Source organism: Centrocercus urophasianus, unplaced genomic scaffold, assembly GCF_019232065.1.
Source record: "Centrocercus urophasianus isolate 14NV4802_14NV808 unplaced genomic scaffold, USGS_Curo_1.0 seq_17, whole genome shotgun sequence".
Lineage (NCBI taxonomy): Eukaryota > Metazoa > Chordata > Aves > Galliformes > Phasianidae > Centrocercus > Centrocercus urophasianus.
The window spans coordinates 28,625,477-28,643,591 of record NW_024884722.1 but is presented as its reverse complement, the minus strand read 5'-3'; the positions used below and the strand labels follow the sequence as shown (position 1 = coordinate 28,643,591).

General features: G+C 37.0%; 1 protein-coding gene across 2 annotated transcripts in view; it reads left to right on the top strand.

Moving 5' to 3' along the window:
• Positions 1–18,115, top strand: part of GRID1 (glutamate ionotropic receptor delta type subunit 1) — a 509,969-nt gene that overhangs the window by 374,565 nt on the left and 117,289 nt on the right. For both annotated transcript variants that reach the window (XM_042818876.1, XM_042818875.1), the window contains exon 5: positions 13,811–13,864. In XM_042818876.1, the coding sequence (XP_042674810.1) occupies positions 13,811–13,864 (54 nt within the window). The remainder of the gene's footprint in view (positions 1–13,810; positions 13,865–18,115) is intronic.

The window sequence follows — 18,115 nt, the reverse complement described above, 5'->3', positions numbered from 1 at the left end:
GGCTTGTCTCCTGGGAGTCAGTCTTGCACTGCTCATGCAAAATCCTGCTTGAGATGCCACAGTGGGATGTGAGTCCCACAAACTGCCCTTGCGGCCATGAGAGGAGGAGCAGCCATACTGCACAAACACTGAGCAGAGCAGGAGTTGCTCTCTCGTCCTGCCGGTCAGCAGCCAGACCCCAGCCCTGCAGGCCACAGCTGTTGCTGTATGTACTCGTGTTCGTGGTATGTATGTGTGAAAACACGTTTTATTTCTTGTTATTTATGCTCAATTCTGCAGTAGTTTTGTGTATTTTATTTGTCTTATATTTACACAATTTGATACGTGTATATACCTGTTTGTGTCCTTGTGTGTGTATATATATGCACACACACATAACATGGAGGTGGTTGTTACTGTGCATCAAACTTGAGGAAAATTTGTCCTAGAAGTTTCTGAAAAATCCAGAAGTCACTTTTTCAGTCCAGTATGGTATCAATACGACTCTGTTTGAAATAACCTTTCTGCTTGGAAATGTCTCTGGCCGTTCTGTAGGCCATTATTGCCTCCCTCATGGGTGAGAGCATGGCTGCCTCTTTCTTCCCCCACAACTTCCTTTTCTTGCTTGTGTGGCCCTCCCTAAGCACCCATTTGTGTAGATGTCTGTGAGAGGACACCCACACAAGTGCAGGCACATATGCATGCAGACATGTCTGTCTGCTAAGAGAGGAATAGGATAGTTCTGGATTGTGGCCAAACTGTTTGGCTGTCAGCTTCAGATTCATGGAGGAAAAATCCTTCTGCTGTCTTCTGGCATTCAGCTGAAAAGAATCAAACCCCAGGCTTATTAGTAGCTGCAGGCATGAGACAATAGGATATAATTTGTAAGTGAAAACTCCTAATGATATTCTTGTAACTAAAGGTTTTGTTTTCAGTTTGAGTGATGTAACAGAAATGGCATGAAAGGCAGATTTATGGGACAGCCAAGTGTACATATCTTCACACTACTCGTCAAATGGTGATATTATATGATTTTAAAAATGAATCTGTGGTGAGGACTTGAAGATTTTTAACAGAATGTCTCCAAATTTGCGTTGTCTTTTCCCTCCTCCGGAGCAGAAAACAGCAGGTTTAGCACATGCTTTGCTGCCATGATCCCTTTTGATGCTACTTGAAGGAAAAAATAAAAATAAAAATAAAAATCCAGGCTTTTGAAATCAGGATAAGTGCTGAAGACCATGAACAGGAATGTGTACTCTGTTGTGTTGTGTGAGATACTTAGTGTACTTAGTGTGCTGTGTGCTGTAATTTCCAACCTTGAAAAGGGTGTAATACTACTACAATATACATATATATTTTTTTTTTCTTGTCCATGCTTGTGAAAACTCACCCTATATCATCATCTTGGAATTCACCAGCTTAGAACTCATGCTAACCTCATTTGGAAACTACACATGTTGGCTTTGGGTCTTTTTTTGTTTTACTTTGTGGGGTTTTTTTCTTCCTAGAATTCTGATTGTCAAGGCTGAGATTTCTTTGCTTATACTTAGCATGTGTTTGTTTGTAATACATATTTTCTGTAAGGATGTGTTAAATTAGTTACTTTACTCAGTCATTTGCACGGTTTCTTAAAATAAGCTTCTAAATCTATCAATTCTGGAGGATTTGAAGCAGTTCCTAAAACAGAAGATTCTGGGGGATGAAATCTTGTTGCCATTGGCTTGAATGGAGCTAGTATAGATACTGTATTACATTATTATTTCATGAACCATATGGTTTATAAGAAATATCTTTTCTTTTTTTAAGCCAAGTTCTTCATAGCTGAAGTAATCAGTCTTTTTTCAGACCTAAATTCAGAAAATAGCAACAGTCAAGCTTTAGTAAATAATAAATATTATGGCAGACAGTTATCAGAATGGTAAAGGATTGCTGTTTTTTATGCTTAATACTGTATAAAATGAGAACACCTTAATCTTTTAAAAACAATTTGGATTTGGAAAAACAAATCGCATTGAAGCTGACAAGTTCCAAGCTTTCCAAGATCCAGGAGGTGCAATTTGAAACCTGTGATATATTAAGTCTTGAATGTCTGAGTTCCTAATAGAATCGCAAACTCAAAATTAACTCTTCCAGCTCTACTGTAGTCTCTAAAGCATAAAGTGTGTATTTTGTATCCATATCAGAAAACCTGGAACAACCAACCTGCTGGCTGGTTTCTGCACTGCCTCAGAGTTGTAAGATGAGGAATGAGCTACTGAATTACTTGCTCCCATCCCCTGAGGACAGAGGCCACAGTGAAAAGTGTGTGTGTGTATATATATGTGTGTGTGTGTATATACACGCATATTCCATAATTGCTTTTATAAATTGATTATGCCCTCTTGAAATTGAGTTGGGTATATTTTGACTTGCTACTATTGTTTTTGAAGTGAATTCAGAACCTCACCATAATACGTAAAAATATTTGTCAGTCAAGACATATCTGATCCTATTTGTATCTATTCTTTTTTCCAGCGTATCCAAGTGAACTTAGCAATTGTGATGGTATTTTTCCTCCTGAGGTACTTAAAATAGTACTTGAAATACAGCTAGCTTATTCTCTTACTGTTCTGCTCTTAAGTATACTATTCAAACTTAAGCTCGCTTTCCATGCCACTACTTGCTGCAGGAACCTCCCTAGTGTTATTAATATTTTCTTGCTCTACTGATACTTCAGCTGATACATCCTAGGGTCAACCTGTTGGTGGGAGCACAAATTGGTAGAATGGAGAACAAACCTCTGATAAGCCTCTTGTGTATTCCCAACTGGTGAAATCTCAAGTAATACCAATGCTGTGGTTTGTTTGTGTTGTTTTTTTTTTACCATTCTCTGAGTGTGTGACCTTATTTTTCACACTATTTCACTGCAGTTATGTTATCTGGATTGAGAAGTCATCATGTGTTTAAACATTCTTTAAGTACCTCTGCGTTTATCATACTTTTTATTTTTCTCAGGCAGCTAGGACCATTTCCTTCAACAGTATTTTTCAGAATCACTGCTGATAATATCAAACAAACATTTAAAGCTCTCAGGTTTAAAAGGAGTATCTGCTGAGAAAATGGGCTAATGTAAAGTTTAGAATCTGAGCATAGCTGAGGAAATTTGGAATTACTTCAAGGTCCTCCATTACAAAGCTAGCAATCTGGGCTGTTCTTAGCTTCATGATCACACTGTCTAACAGGAACACTATAATGTACTTTATTTTTCTGTGATGCATAGGCTTTTTTCACTAGCTTTCTTACTTGTATGGATGGGATAATGGAAATCAGTAGTTAAGGATGCTATATCACAAGTAAAATATGCTCTGATTTAAAAAAAAATAAATAAATAAATACAAGATTCACTTTTTTTCCCTCTGGATTTGTACATCATAATTTGAACACAAATCTGTTTCGTCTAGTTTTTACCTCAGAAACAATGAGGAGAAAATTACAGTTGTTAAAATGCTAAAGGTGGTTTGTTTTCAATAACAGAATCGAGGAATAATCTGTTATGAATGCTCTTTTCCCTGGAGTTGGAAGATGAGCTTTTGCTCCAGACAGTGTAGAGAAGTTCATTCTCAGAAACCCATTTGTTTACAACTTTGCAAACACTGGGCAAGCTTCTGTAAGGCAAAGTGGAAATTGCTTCAAAGGGTGGAGTATGTATTCTTAATTTACTTTACTTTCTTGGATAACTGTTTGCAAGCATTTAGGAAGAGTAAATATGTTTTTTAGACAAATACGTTCAAGTCACGCTATTGTGTATGGATGTGTGTGTGTGTGTGTGTGTGTGTGTATATATATATATGTACGTTACTGTATATAACATCCTTGCTGTCAAAGACTTGCCAGCTGATAAAGACTGGCAGCAATGAAGTGGCTGCCACATGGGCTCAAATGCATCTCTACGAGATTTGAGAAAGTGTGAATGCAAAACATTGAGCGTTATGACTTAAATAGGTGTACAAATATTCACCATTTGGAAGAGAAATCTGTAAAGGAAGCTGAACTAATCAGTGTCTACCTCTCAGCCGTGTGTGCTATGTAGACAGAGCTGAGGGACTGTTGTTTTTGCTTACCTGTTTGCAAAGCATTACATTTGCATTAAGATGGTGTAAAGGGAAAGTTGGCTCTTCCATTATTTCTCACCAAGGGTTTCTTTCCTCCTAGTGCAGACAGAGTTATCAGTTGACCAGTACATAGGAGCCTCATGCAGTATAAAAAAAGACAATTCTTTCTTGCTGGCAGACCTGATCAGTAACTCTTCTCTTCTTAAAGGTGATCTTTCTCTTCTTTAGTGCTTGCACAGCCTGTGGCACTGTTTGTGCATGTGAAACACGCTATAACTGACAAGAAGGTCTTTGCATCTGTAAGGATTTTACTTTATTTATGTATTTATTTTGCAATTTAAAATAGGAGCGCTGCAGGCAGAAAAGGACTGGTTTGAAAGTGATTATGTTTGAGGCTGAGGCAAGAGTCTTATTGTCATCTCTTATTTAAAATCAGGCAGTGTTTATAAGCAATTTAAAGAGAAGTGGTGTTCTATATCTGAGCAGCTAAATAAAGTGGGTAATGGACAGGGTTCCCTTTGATGTGGATGTAGTTTTCCAAGTTCGTGGAGTTTACAAAGAGCGTAACCTCTGTAAAATACCTGCCTTGAATTACAATTGGCAATGTTATGAAAGAGGCTATAAACCATCATTAAAACCCTAAATTCATGAGAATCAAAGAGATTTTCTGACCCTGTAGTTGATTCCTCAAGTTTAGAGTTTGTGCCATGATGCATGATGTTGGGAACTTTAGCTACCATGCTGCCACAAAATGAAGTATACTTTTAAAAGAGGGAATTAAGAATGTAAACTTTGCCCCTGTTTTCTGCTGGGTGTATGTTAGAAAGCTAAGAAGTTTGCATCTCTTTAATGACATGGTTACCATCTGCTGTTTAAATCTACAAAAAAGTCATGTTCTTCGCATCATATATGTGCAAGCTGAAGTTTGGAGCTTAAGCTATTCTGAGTAGAGCAATGAGTATGCTGAGTATGGGGGTGGTGGTATACATTGAAATGTATTAGCACTGGCTGTGCAATGGATGCTTGTTTTTAAAATACAGAGCAATCACCTATGCTGATACTTCATTTGCAAAGGATCTGTCCCTGATGAACAATTTTCAAGCTTATTCAGTTGAAAATGAAGTCTAGTCAACTCCATGTAGGTGTTTCAAACAAGAAGAAAACTTAAAACACTGAAGTGTTTTAGGTGAGTTCATGGGGGATGGGGAGTACAAAAGCAAACAAAGTGAAATGCTGACGAGTTTAATTTGTTCTTTGTAGTTTGACCTTTTCAGGAATACCTTTGTTAACAAAACATTAGAAAAATTTCTCTAGAAAAATGAGGCTTTTTAAAATAGAAGATAGATGTAACAAATCTGTTAAAAAAGAAATTCAGTATCTAAGTGAGGAAAAATTAAATCTTTTTTAAGAAGATTGCAGAGCGTCTTCAAAGTCAGCTCAGCATGAGAATTTGGTAACGTTTTAAGTACAAGATTTTGGAGAGGTTATATTCTGTGGTTAACATTAGATTTATGTCTTTACAGAAATATTGCTTCCTGACAGCTCTGCAATTATCCGGTGTCACCACTGTGCCAAACAGTTAAATGGTCAATGGTTAACAAGTTTATAAGTAGTATTTGATGCTTGAGCTTTGAAAAGTAAATTCTTACTGAATGCTATTGGATGAACTCCGTATACAGTATTTTACTTCCATGTGTGATTCAGTAGAAAATGCCATAAATGGAATGCAAGAGAGATCAAATATAAGCATTACTTAGAAAAAGTGAATAAGATTAAGCAGAAACCCAAGGTATTAGATTTAAGTGATTAAAATAATAGGCAATGTCATCTTTATTGCAGTAGTTAAGAAGAAACACAGCCATGTAAGCAGGAGATGTTGCTGTGCGTGGTTTCTCCTCTTTTCCTTGTCCCTTTTCCTTTTCTTCATTGTTCCTCTTGATTAAGATTAAACTTCTGGGTAGCTTTCTTCAGTTTATGCGTATATATACTGAGTGTACATATAATTTTACCACCTATGACATATGTAACAGGAAACTAGTGTGATTTTCAGTTATATTATTAGTGTATTTCCATTTAGGTTATTATCAAGTTATAATGTACAAAATGTCATGTACATCCTCTAATCAGCATTCATATACTGTAGGAGTGTGTACTAAAAGCAGGGGAAGGTCCGGCTCAAGTTTACTCCTGTTTGCATGACATGTCTTATTAGGAACTGGAAACGGTTCTCCCAGTTGTCAGAGTGCAGGATGAAGTAATATATGCAGTTAGTGATCAAGAAAAGTGGATGTTAAAGTGCCATTAGGCTTGTGGCTCTTGAATCCCTTCTACATAGTTAATATGAACTAGATCTCTGAATTGATGGCTCCTGCTGTATTATATGGAAAATAACTGTACCGTTGATGTGAGGTGGTGATCACTGGAAGATGTGTACTCAGCTTGCTAGGTGTTTTTTATCAGTATGCACATTCCTAGGAAGATCTTCGGTAAAGGAAGAGTATTGAATTTTAACAAAACTTTTCAATGGAAGGACAAACTCTTCATGAAGAATTTCAGTCAGAAAGGGTCAGGCTCAGTGAATTTTCTTATTTGAAAAAATATGTCATGGAGCCTTTTCAAATTACCATTTAACATTTAGAGAAGGAAGAATTTCATATTTGTTTGAAATGACATTTAAAAAATTTAATTAACCTGTATTAAAAAGAAAAATGTAAACATACATTCCTAACACAGTTTATTGGAAGTGAGATCTTTTCTTTTCAAAATTCAGAGTCCAGGTTGTCTCACTCATGCTTTTGAGTTTGGATGTAATACTATGGTGTGGAAAGCTTACTAATGGCAGTACTACCATTCAGCTTTAAAGACTGTCGGTTTGGAGTCTTCTTCACAACATTATAATTATTGTAAGTAGATTAGACTTGTCTGACGTTTTTCTTCACATTTAAAAAAATATTATGGCTATTAATGCTTACTTTATTTTTAATTTATTAAGCTTTATAGAAGTTGTGTTGCTCTGGAAACACTGAGCAAAGAGATACTTAAAATGAAAAGCAAAGAAAGTTTGTAATGAATTACATGAATCTCGGTTACTCTGAGATCTTGTTCATCTGTGGAGCTTTATTCCCAATGCAAATGAGTCCTTAACGTGAACAACTGTTTTATTAGATAGGGGTTTCTAAATATAAACTGAGTATCCAATGGATACTCCTGAGCCCACCTGCTCTGCCATAACAGACTTTCCCATATCTTCTGTTTTGACTTACTTATATCCAGGTACATAGCTTCGTAGATAAACACTTTGCACTTTGATAGTATGGAATGAATTACTGACAGGTGTATTCCATTACCAATTTGGTTGTGTCTTCTTTGGAATGTAAGCCAGTTATCTGATACCTAGGTTTTTTGGGTGTATTTTTTTCCATCTAAACTAAGAAGAAACGTATTTTTTGAAATGTAAGTCTGTCTCCTGCTAACAAAAGTCTGCAACTGGAGATAGACTTGTCTCAGAATTACAAAGTAGATTTCAAAATGGTCCTGAAAAATTTGCCTTTTTTTTTTCTTTTTGTGAGAGGAATAGTAGTAATAAAACACTCCACTTAAATCCTTCCTCCTAAGATGTGAAGAGAAAATATAAAAGCTGCTTTTGGAAGCGGGTCGCTGACTTTAGCCTTGCTTGGGACAATAGGAGCTGGAAACAGTTTTCTTTTGAAACCTATTCAGTGACAAATGTAAAATAAGCAGGTAATAAATTGTAAGGGTAGTGAATGATAGCTTTTAAAACATTTGCAAAGAGCTGAGATTTAGACATGATTACTTCCATGAGCTCTTCTTTACTTATTGTTTCATTATGAATAATAAATACATTAACAACAAAGAAAAGTTTATCAGTCATTGTCCTACTGGTCACTTCAGAAATCCGAAGAAGGAAAAAATGACAGAGGCCCTCAGATGAGCCAGCACTTTGTGATATTTGCCAATGATGAAGCTTTCACTTTTTTTTTCTTTTTTTTCCCCCACAAATTCCGTATTAACAAAGCTGACCCTGGGCATTTCTTAGTCTCTTCACTCACAGTTCTCATCCCAGAAAAGGACATGGGTCCCGAGCTGTGACTCTCTGCAGATCTCTGTTACAGGTCTCCAGTCTCTCTCTGGCTGTAAGCATCCCAAAGGCTGCCCGTTGGCAATCTGCCCAACTGGCAGGGGGTCTGCAGGAGGGTCTGCAGGGTGGAAAGCAGCTGCACAGTAGGAGTTTGTGAAGGAACCTAATTGCTGGTGTTGGGCATCGCAGAACTGAATGTTGGCATCTAACAGGCTTTGATGATAGTGGCAGTTGGTTCTCCATGGAAAGAGTTAGGAGTTGAATACTCAACTAGTCATGGTGGAACCATTCCACAAGGGTCTGGAGGCAAAAACCTGTGAGGCGTGACTGAGGTCCCTTGACATATTCAGCCTAGAGAGGAGTAGAATTATGGGACAGCTAATTGTGCCCTGCTCATGAGGGGCAGTGGAAGGTCAGGTGCTGATCTCCTTTCTCCGATGACCAGTGGTAGTGCTTGGGAGAATGACAACAGGGGAGGTTCAGGTTGGATATCAGGAAGAATGTGATCTGGTGCCAGAACAGACTTCCCAGGACAGTGGTCATGGCACCAAGCTTGCCAGAATTCAAGATTCTGGGCAGTATTCTCAGTCATAGAGTCTGATTTTTTGGGGTGGTGCTTGTTTGGAGCCAGTAGTTGGATTCAGTGATTTATATGGTACCCTCCCAACTTGAGATAGTCTATTTCCTGTTCTATCTGTCAGTGCTCCTAAGATAGATTCTCTGTGTTGCAGGTGTATCTGCACTCTACTTCTAGCTGTAATTAGTATTTAAACTCTGCTTTTGTTTTTCTTATAGTGCCTCTTAGGACACTTTCCAAATGATTTTACAACTGTGAACTCACCACTTCTCACTTGATTTTTATTTTTTTTATTTTTTTTCCCTGGAAAGCTGTCATGCTCTTTATCCCCACCATTACAGTGAAAGAATGAACAATATCCTTTTCTGTTTTGATATCCTTCCTGGCAAAACACACTGCTTCTTTTCTGTCACAAATTTCAGAGTGACAGCCCTTCCTTCTGGAACTGTAGAAACAACAGGACCATTTGTTTGCCATCTTCAGCTGTCGCTGAAACATGATTTGTCCCCTCTCTATTTGGACACTCATCTGCTTCTTGCCCTCTAGGTTGTATCTGGACATTCATCCCCATGCTCCCTTCTACAAAACCAGCTCTTTACTCTCAATGCTAAGGTGCTGACCCTGGCAAAGCAGCCAGATACTTTAGAAAAATCCATCCCTGTTGCTGTCTGCTTGGAAATGTTCTTGGTTTCAGATTTTTGGAAGAGATCAGGAATGGATTGCATCTGGTTTGCTTGCTTTGTTTTCTGCAGAATGGCTTTCTTTCTGAACATTGTTGTATTTGTTGCAAACCTTCCTCGCTTCTCTCTAATTCTACAACTAATGAGCAGAGTTGCTTCCTTTATAAAGCAATGCAAATATTTGTTCTCCATTAATATTTTGAATAAAATAGATGGATTTTAGCAATGTATTATTTCAATTTATAAATTTAAAAATAAGGCTGTCTACATGAAAATATCATTGATCATTTTTATGAACAATATATTTTTAACACTGGTTATAATTTCTCAGCAGAAAACACTAGCAATAGAAAGGAAATAGGGAGAAACAGAAGATCAAAAGACAAACACTGAGATTTTAGATCCTGTTTTAACAGTCTTCTGTGTTCACTGCTCTCTTTCCCTCTTCCCAGTCTGGCAGAGTTTTGCTAGTATCTTTTATATGTTGTCACAAATAGTTGTTCATCAGCTGAGTTTTAAATCTTTGAGTTTAGGTTCTGTATTTTAACATCCGGTTGTTGAAATGTGGCCAGGGAGGAACAAGGATGTGTAGTCTCTCAACACCTCTTTTTTCCAAACTTGTGGAAGCTACTTACTAGTCTAAGATTAAAGAAATATGGATGTACTTTAATTTCCAATGTACTGTTTATCTCATAAGCAGATTAGAAATGTTGTGAGGCATTATTCTCAGACTCTCTACATAGGCAGTATATAAAGAAATAGCTGTTTTTGTATATATATATATATATTAGTATGCTTTTCACCAAAGAACCCATATTTTAGCAATTAATCCTGCTACAATCTATTTCAGAGGTTTTCCTCAGCTGCAGCAATGAGAGATTCCTAGCCTGCTTTCTTTAATGAAGGATGCATTTATGAAATAGGCTGTAATAGGATGTTTTGTAGGGAATTCTGAATGGTTTGAGCCAAAAGCTTAGCAAATGACAAGATGTTGAACATCTTGAATATTTAAATTCTAATTAAAAAGGAATGACCATAATCTCCCCAGTATTGATACTTTTTCCTTTTTAACAAACAAGAAACTACACAAATTACAAACATACATAATATATATTTATTTGGAGAATTCTGAAGGAATTTGTGTATGATATCATAGGTGTCACCTGATAGGTGTCATAGGTATACCATAGCTTGGTCTTCACACTCTTTAATTTCCTTGGGCCTCTGGCAGTGAGTGCACCTCCAATATACCCGTGCTATTGGAAGGCTGAAATTTTCATGATCTCTTTCAGCTGTTCCTTGTAGGATATTGGAGGGGTTCTTTAGGGCAACTCTGTAAATGTGGCTCAAAATTTGAAACATAAGTTTTTTTTCCTCCTCTCAGTGTGTCTGGTTTTAGAGTACTGCTTCATGGGATATGGCGCAGCTCTAAACAGAAGCTATTTATAGACTTTTAAACTTGCCTACCTCTAGTTTTGTTTCTAGATGCAGTTATGTTTCTAAATGTTTCAGGCTTCTAGAGTGAAGAGCCATTGACTTTTGCATGGGATGCTGAATGGACTAGCACTCTTCTGGCTAAAGATAAACTCTGAGCATCCTAAATTTAGTCAATCTCTTTTAAAAACCTTGGCACAGATACGTGAACCCAGAAGAATGAGTTAGAATCATTCATTTGAAGTTCCCTGGCTATTTCAGCACCTCCGACTTAATATTTATTCATACAAATTGTTCACTGTTGCAGGTAACTCAAAACGTAGCCAATGCAATAACTCTGCACCTGAGCGTTATTTAGTTCTGCTTTGCTAATTTTGGCAGCACTTCCTCTGTACATTACCACACTGGGCTGTTTTGGCTATGTCTGAAGAACATGTTAGAGGGGGGAATAGGGAGAAAATCTACAAGTTTTGTTAAGATTAGCTTTCATAGCAGCTACAATTCTTCACTTAAGGGGTCAGTTTAATTTTCTTGCCAATTTAAAAGAAATGCTAAGTAGGCAATTAACTGAAGGAGACAATTTTTTTCACTGCATACTGAAGAGAGGATTATCTTGTCTCTAGCAGTTCTCATCTATTTTGACACCAGGGATAGTTACATTCCCCATCATGCTGTTTATGATGCTGATGAGAAATAATGTGTCCTGTCTGTGATGATTTTTCTCCTTTGACTTTTTGATTTTTTTTCTTTAAGGATTTTTGTCTTTGTAAAGGAGTACTTCACCTTGTGGACATGAGAAATAGATTGAGATCTGTGTATTGTCCACTGCCTTTTCTCTTGTTATTCAATCTACATAAACAAGTTTTAAAACACAGTTACTTATTTACGTGTATTTTTTTAACACAATATTAATGAAGAGTGACATTAAAAATGTTGATGTTGGCTACTTAGCCAGCTTTTGTTTTGTTTTCTTGCTAGGATCAGGTATTCCCTTTGTCTATATTAAGGACAGATAACTTGTCATTGCATTTCAGCCTTGTAAATCATGGGTGTTTATGCTCAGCCAGTCATCTGGAGTCATTGTCATAAAAGAAGGTGCATCATCCCTGCATCTGATGCAAAATATCTGAGAGGCTTATTATGCAAATGTGTTTGGAGAGTAGGGTAGTTGATGCTGTTCCTTCCCAGCCCAGCCACGGTCTATAGAGCCTCTCACTATCAGTGCAGTTGTTTTTGAAGCCACAAAGAGCAATCATGGCGCCAAAATTATCCAGGTTAAAAAGCAGTTACTTAAAAGGATTTTGTTCATTTGTGTTTGTCTTTTTTAACTAGGTACATTACAGTGATTCATAGGGCAATTTATAACATGGTGTAAGAATGTCTGCCCAATAAATAGGATCGTATTGGCATAGAAGAAGAAATGCAGTGACATAAACTGGTTTTCTGTAATGAACTGCCTCCTGAAATACAAGTGTGTGCTGGGACTCATTTTATTAGGTGAGCTGAATCCATGCTCGTTGTTTAACTATGTGTTAAGCAGGACATTAGCAATATCGTAATCACTATAGTGTACACCTCTTGATCCTTGATATAGTTTTATGAGACTAAAGAATAACTTACCTCTGTTAAACAAAGGGGGCAATTAGAAACTTCCACGTACATTACCAAATCTTTCCACCAAGATCCTCATTACTGGTAGTGACAATTGTGCTGGTGGTCTTTTCTGGTTTTACCTTCGTAGTGAACCACGAGGGCTATCTGTTGGCTGATAAATATCCTGTGTGACGAGATGAACTCTTTCTCTTCATAGTATGAAATCATTATCTAAGTCCATACCAGGAAGCTGGAAAAACTGTCCATGCAAATCATAACTTTCTCTTGGGTCTTGCTTAGATGTGAAGAGAGGATGACTCATATGAGTGTCTCAGAGTGGTGGTTTTAATTAAATAGGTTAACTAAAGTTAAATGAACAGAGTTGTAATAAGGCAGAAGTAATATATTTGGGAGGCGTGTTTAGAAGAAAGCAAGCCTATGGGATTATTATGTACAGGTCTCTCTGAAAGTAATGTGTGAAAGTAATTGCTTATTTCTCTCCATGAGAAACAACAATAGCTACAATACCTATGAAGAGCACTTTTTGATAGATCAAATTCTCAGCTACAATGCAGTCTTTTTCAACACGGTCACAACCTTTAGCTATGTGTTTTTCCAGTGATGAACAAGAGCCTGCATGCTATGCTTGTATAAATCTGCACCAGTGGGGGTGAGCCACTGTTGCTTCAGTTGAAATGCACCACCCAGCACCTCTCTCTGCTCACATCTGCTGTTTGGTCTCCATAAATGTTCAGCAAACATCAGAATGTCAGTGGGTACCACTTTTCCGCATAGAGGAATTCAGTGGCGCTCCTTCATACACCCTTCCGTGTCAAACGCCGTTCTTTCGGGCTGCCCCTCTGCTGCTATCTGTCATATGGCAACAAGAAGTAATGGAATACTGGTAGGAAGTTTCAACCTCTACTGCCATACCACCAATGTCTGCCTCTGATGTCATGGCCAAAGGAATAAAAATAGGAGGCATTACTTTCAAAGCAGCTCTCATAAATACAAGCATACCACATATGTCCTGAGCAATTGTTCATTACAGGATCCCTTATCACGCTGACATACCACCGTGTTGCAATATGCCTCCAGGCTACATTTATAGATTATCTTAATGGTACACGGGACTTCGGGCGCAGTAGTCAGAGAAATGTGACTGCAACTGATAAAGTACCTCTCAATCATGTAGCAACGGAAGAATTGGAAAGTACTGTGCTGAAACAATGCCAGTGGAAAATAAAGTATCCAGAATAAGATGTGACAGTACCTTACATTGTAAATTCTCTTTGGAATATACTTCATGTTTTATTTATTTTTATTATTTCTTTTTCTTTTTCTTTTTTTTTTTTAGGCTGTGGAAACCAACCTTGCATCAAAAGATAGTCACTGGGTCTATGTAAACGAGGTAAGAAAGTGAAGAGACAACCTAGCTTTGTATGCTTACTCATCACCATCCTTTGTTTTCTGTATTTGGGTACATCAGACTGAGCATACTCTTACCGTTTTTGCTTCTTGAATGGTACAAAGGCAAACCCTATGGTGTTGTATCTCGCATGCCTTATTGAATTGATATAAGTTGCATATGAAAAATCAAAATAAAGCTTTCAAATATGTTATTTTTACTTTCATGTTGATCCTGCCCCATTACCTACTTAGTAGCCAAAGAATATCTCAAAATAAACCTTGAATAAATACTTCTGTATCTGGTGGAATCTCACCTTTCTCACCTATGAACAACTGTGCTCGGATGTCAGGAGAGGAAAGAGTGAAGCCTTAGCTTGTTAAGAGAATGCATTTGCATGACATGCTGGCTTTCTGTAGAGCAGAATTTTGTTGGTGTTCTGGCTAAGTTCCAGGATAGCACAGATCTAAAATGAGAGATTTTCTCTCTGCAGCAAATGGTATCCTGTCCTGCTGCTATGTTTGTTTATTTTAGATTAATACCATGATGCCCTAATGGGAATGAGTGCAGACTTGTATTTAGAAGGCCTGAGAAAGCTTCAAGTCTTGTACCATATATAATCATTTACAAATCAATTATTGTTCAAACTAAATTGCATTTTTTTATATGCTTTTGCTTTCAATAATGATTTGTTCAAGGGTATCATAATATCTAAGTAAAAAGATCTGCGTTCAGTTTTATTTTTATATTTTGAATGCATAACCTTTAATTTAATATCCAATTCCTTTGTTTAATATCTCATTCCCTTTTTTTACACCTAGCTAATAATTTTGAATAGACTACTTTTATTAGTAACTGTGAATTGTGTGGTATTAGAAAGCGCTGTAATTAAATATGAGGGTGAGGAGAGCGTGAAATCTCTGCTTATAAAGGCTTTATAAATTCTTCCTAGGCCACGTTACATTTATGTACTTCCTGATTTGTTAGCTGTGGTAATGACCCACTACAAAATACCAGCAAGATGCCCATAGAGTCAGTGTTTATATTCACATAAAGATAACAGTGTGTATTTTCCTAAACGTTGACTGCGAGGGAGTCTTTGTGAATCTGCTATTTCTGCTCTTCAGGTGTTAAAACTTACTTCATGACGCCTGAATCTATAATATCACAAATAAAAACCTTCAGCACTCATGCATTAACATGTGCTTACACGCACACACGTGTGTCATACAAGATGTCTGCTCTTATTTTGAGAACTTTTATGTTTTCCTCTAATGACTGGATATGGAAGCTGTGGTAGCAAAATGCAGATCTAAGCTAAAAAGGAAATTTCCTTGCAACTTAACAAGTATGGGGAACTTGTTACTGCAAATAGACTTATAAATAAACTTTAGTGAAAAATATTAGTGAACATACTTACTAATGTCTTTAGAATGCAATTAAATTCAAAACAAAATTTGAGAAGTACTTAAACTTTGTGAAGATTCAGCAGGTTGCCCCAGGGGGTTGTGGATGCCCCATCCCTGCAGGCGTTCAAGGCCAGGCTGGATGTGGCTCTGGGCAGCCTGGTCTGTGGTTGGCAGCCCTGCACATAGCAGGGGAATTGAAACCAGATGATCATTGTGGTCCAGGCCATTCTAGGATTCTTTAGAGAGAATTTGCAAATATTTTATGAAGTGTTGATCTTTGTGTGCTTAGAGCTACTGCTAGAAGAAAAAGATATATCCATATAAATATTTAAGTATTATGGATGGATTCTTTAGGGCCTGTTTCTTACTTAACTGTTTATGTTCCCCAATGCCAGCAAGAAGACAAACTGATTATGCTTTCCACGTGCATGTTTCCAGCTAGTATCAATGGGAACTCTGTGGATATTTGATGGAAAACAAGCTGTTCCTTTGCTGGATGTTGATGGGCACTGTAATTTGCAGAATTTAATACATTTTTAATTCCCAACAGCCAAATGAGCTTTTTTTGTTGCAGTTCTGCATGTGTAGCAAACCGGGTACAATTTCTGTAAAATAGTGCTAATACTGAGCCACTCTTTTTATTTTTTTATTTTTATTTTTTCCCTCTCCCAGGCAGATTGAATATCTGTTCATCTGTCTACCCTGTGGTCTGTGTGACTTAATCATACCATTGCAGGGAAGGCGAGAGGTGTAGGGCCAATTGACCCAAAGGGGCAGTAATAGGAAGAGAATACAGTGACAGTTGTTCGTGCTGACAGTTCCTTCTATAAAGAGTGTGGGATTCTAGCAAATAGGTTCCTTAAGCTGCTCTCATTTCAGGGAGCCATTGAAGGGCTTAGTACTGAATACACATAGACTACCAAGGCTCATCTCACAATTTGCTGCATTGGACTTATCTGGCTATAGTTAAAATGGCTTTAAAGTACAGTACTATTTCTACAAGAAATCAATTATTAAATCTTATTTGAGTTAAATCTACTTTTTTTTTTTTTCTACATTGATAATGAAATATTTGTGGGTTTTTGGGTTTCTTTTTGTGAGTTTTTGACTTGACTTATGTATTTTTTTTAAGTGAATTTCTTTCCCACGTGCAGGAATAGGAGTTAAATTTGAGAGTTTCAACTTAACTTATCCCTTCATTTTTTTTGTTGGGAAAGCAATACCAATGAGCTAATGTAAAACTGTATGCCTGTTAAGCTTATATTTCAGATGAACAAATGTGGGCTGTGTAGGGGTTATACACAAACTGTAGTACTCTGCTGCTAAGGGGTTGCATTTTTAGTTTCTAATGACTTAAATTTCTGTGCTGACTTACCCATTCATTTTGGGGCGCCATTGGTGGTACAAAAGGACTCAGTCACCTCTAAAAAAAAAAAAAAAAATGCTGATGGGTTGGAAGGCTGCAACCTTATATGGCAGTCTTTCTGGATAGGAGAATACATAGGGATGTCTTTGCAGGCTGTATGCTCCTTCTGTGTCCTCTTTCAAGTCATTATTTGTCCTTCTCATCTTCTACTATGTCTTAAGAACCTTGCTGTCTTAAAAATAAATGTTTGTGAAATATGTCTGATTTTCTTCAGATGTTTCATGTTTCAGACCTGCAGAGCTCTTGAAAGTAGTGGAGATTGGAGGGGGAAAAAATGTATTTCTAACCACCTCTGTGTTTTATATTTGTTTTATCCTCTTTACGTTTATTTGTGCAAGGAATCATTTAGTATTTCTAGACTTAGAATTCAGATACAAGCACTACCTATGTTAAACATGCTTTTAGCTTTTCAGAAACCCTCATGTATGTGACTTTAAAAAAAAAAATAAAATAAAAATCCTTGCACAAGCAAACACCACTTGAGAACAGCAACTTGTCCAAAAACTTTGATTACTGGCAGTTGTCCATAATTAATTCTGACCTACAGTAAATTGTGCTAGAACAAATCAAGTATTTTGGATGTATCTTTGCTATTTATCACCTGATATGTTGGTAGAGTGACCTGCTGGCTTTGATAGGTGCATGCTATTGCTTCTTGTGGCATGAGTGTGTGACACAGTTGTAGATGCTCTCTGACCTTTTCAGGGTGTTTATTTTCCATCTTTTTTCTTGTTTTCTTTTTCTATTTTTCTTATATTTCTTTTTCTTTGGTGCCTGAATTCAAGCATTTCTGCTGGTTACTCCTGATGTTTTTTGTTCTCCCTTTCTCTTTTTTTGGCACATTCAGAGAAAATGCTGTGTGTTGCCTAGGGCATATGTCTGTGGGAGAAACACAGGAGCAATACTTGAAACTGAATTTGTATGTGGCTGTACAAGGAACAGTGCTCTAGGAGTCTGCATCTGCTTTTTTTGTTAGCAGTGGTAGGTCTAGGGGTATAAATACCATTAGAAGCCATGTTTCTCATTCTGTGGGACATTTTGTGGTTTGGAAACTTTCTCTGTTGCAAGCAGGGGAGAGAAAAAATAAAGGCTGCATACAGAATAAATTCTTCTGCAAAATTGAGCATTGATTAAAAAAAAATTGTTAGACACAGTATTTTGTTCCCATACATCAAATTTATTTGTGATTCCAGATTTTTTTTCTTTTATATGCACATAAATTCATTATTTTTATATATAAACCAGTTAAATTCACAAAGCAGTCAACCATTCTTTACTTGAGTGGCTACTGAATGTAACTGTTAAATAAAATGAGTTGTTTCACCAAATCCTTTCTTTCATTTCTATTTCAACAAATTTTCATCACTAGTCAGAATTTTGAATTGGGAATAATTGTTTCAGTGTCCAAACTACACGTCC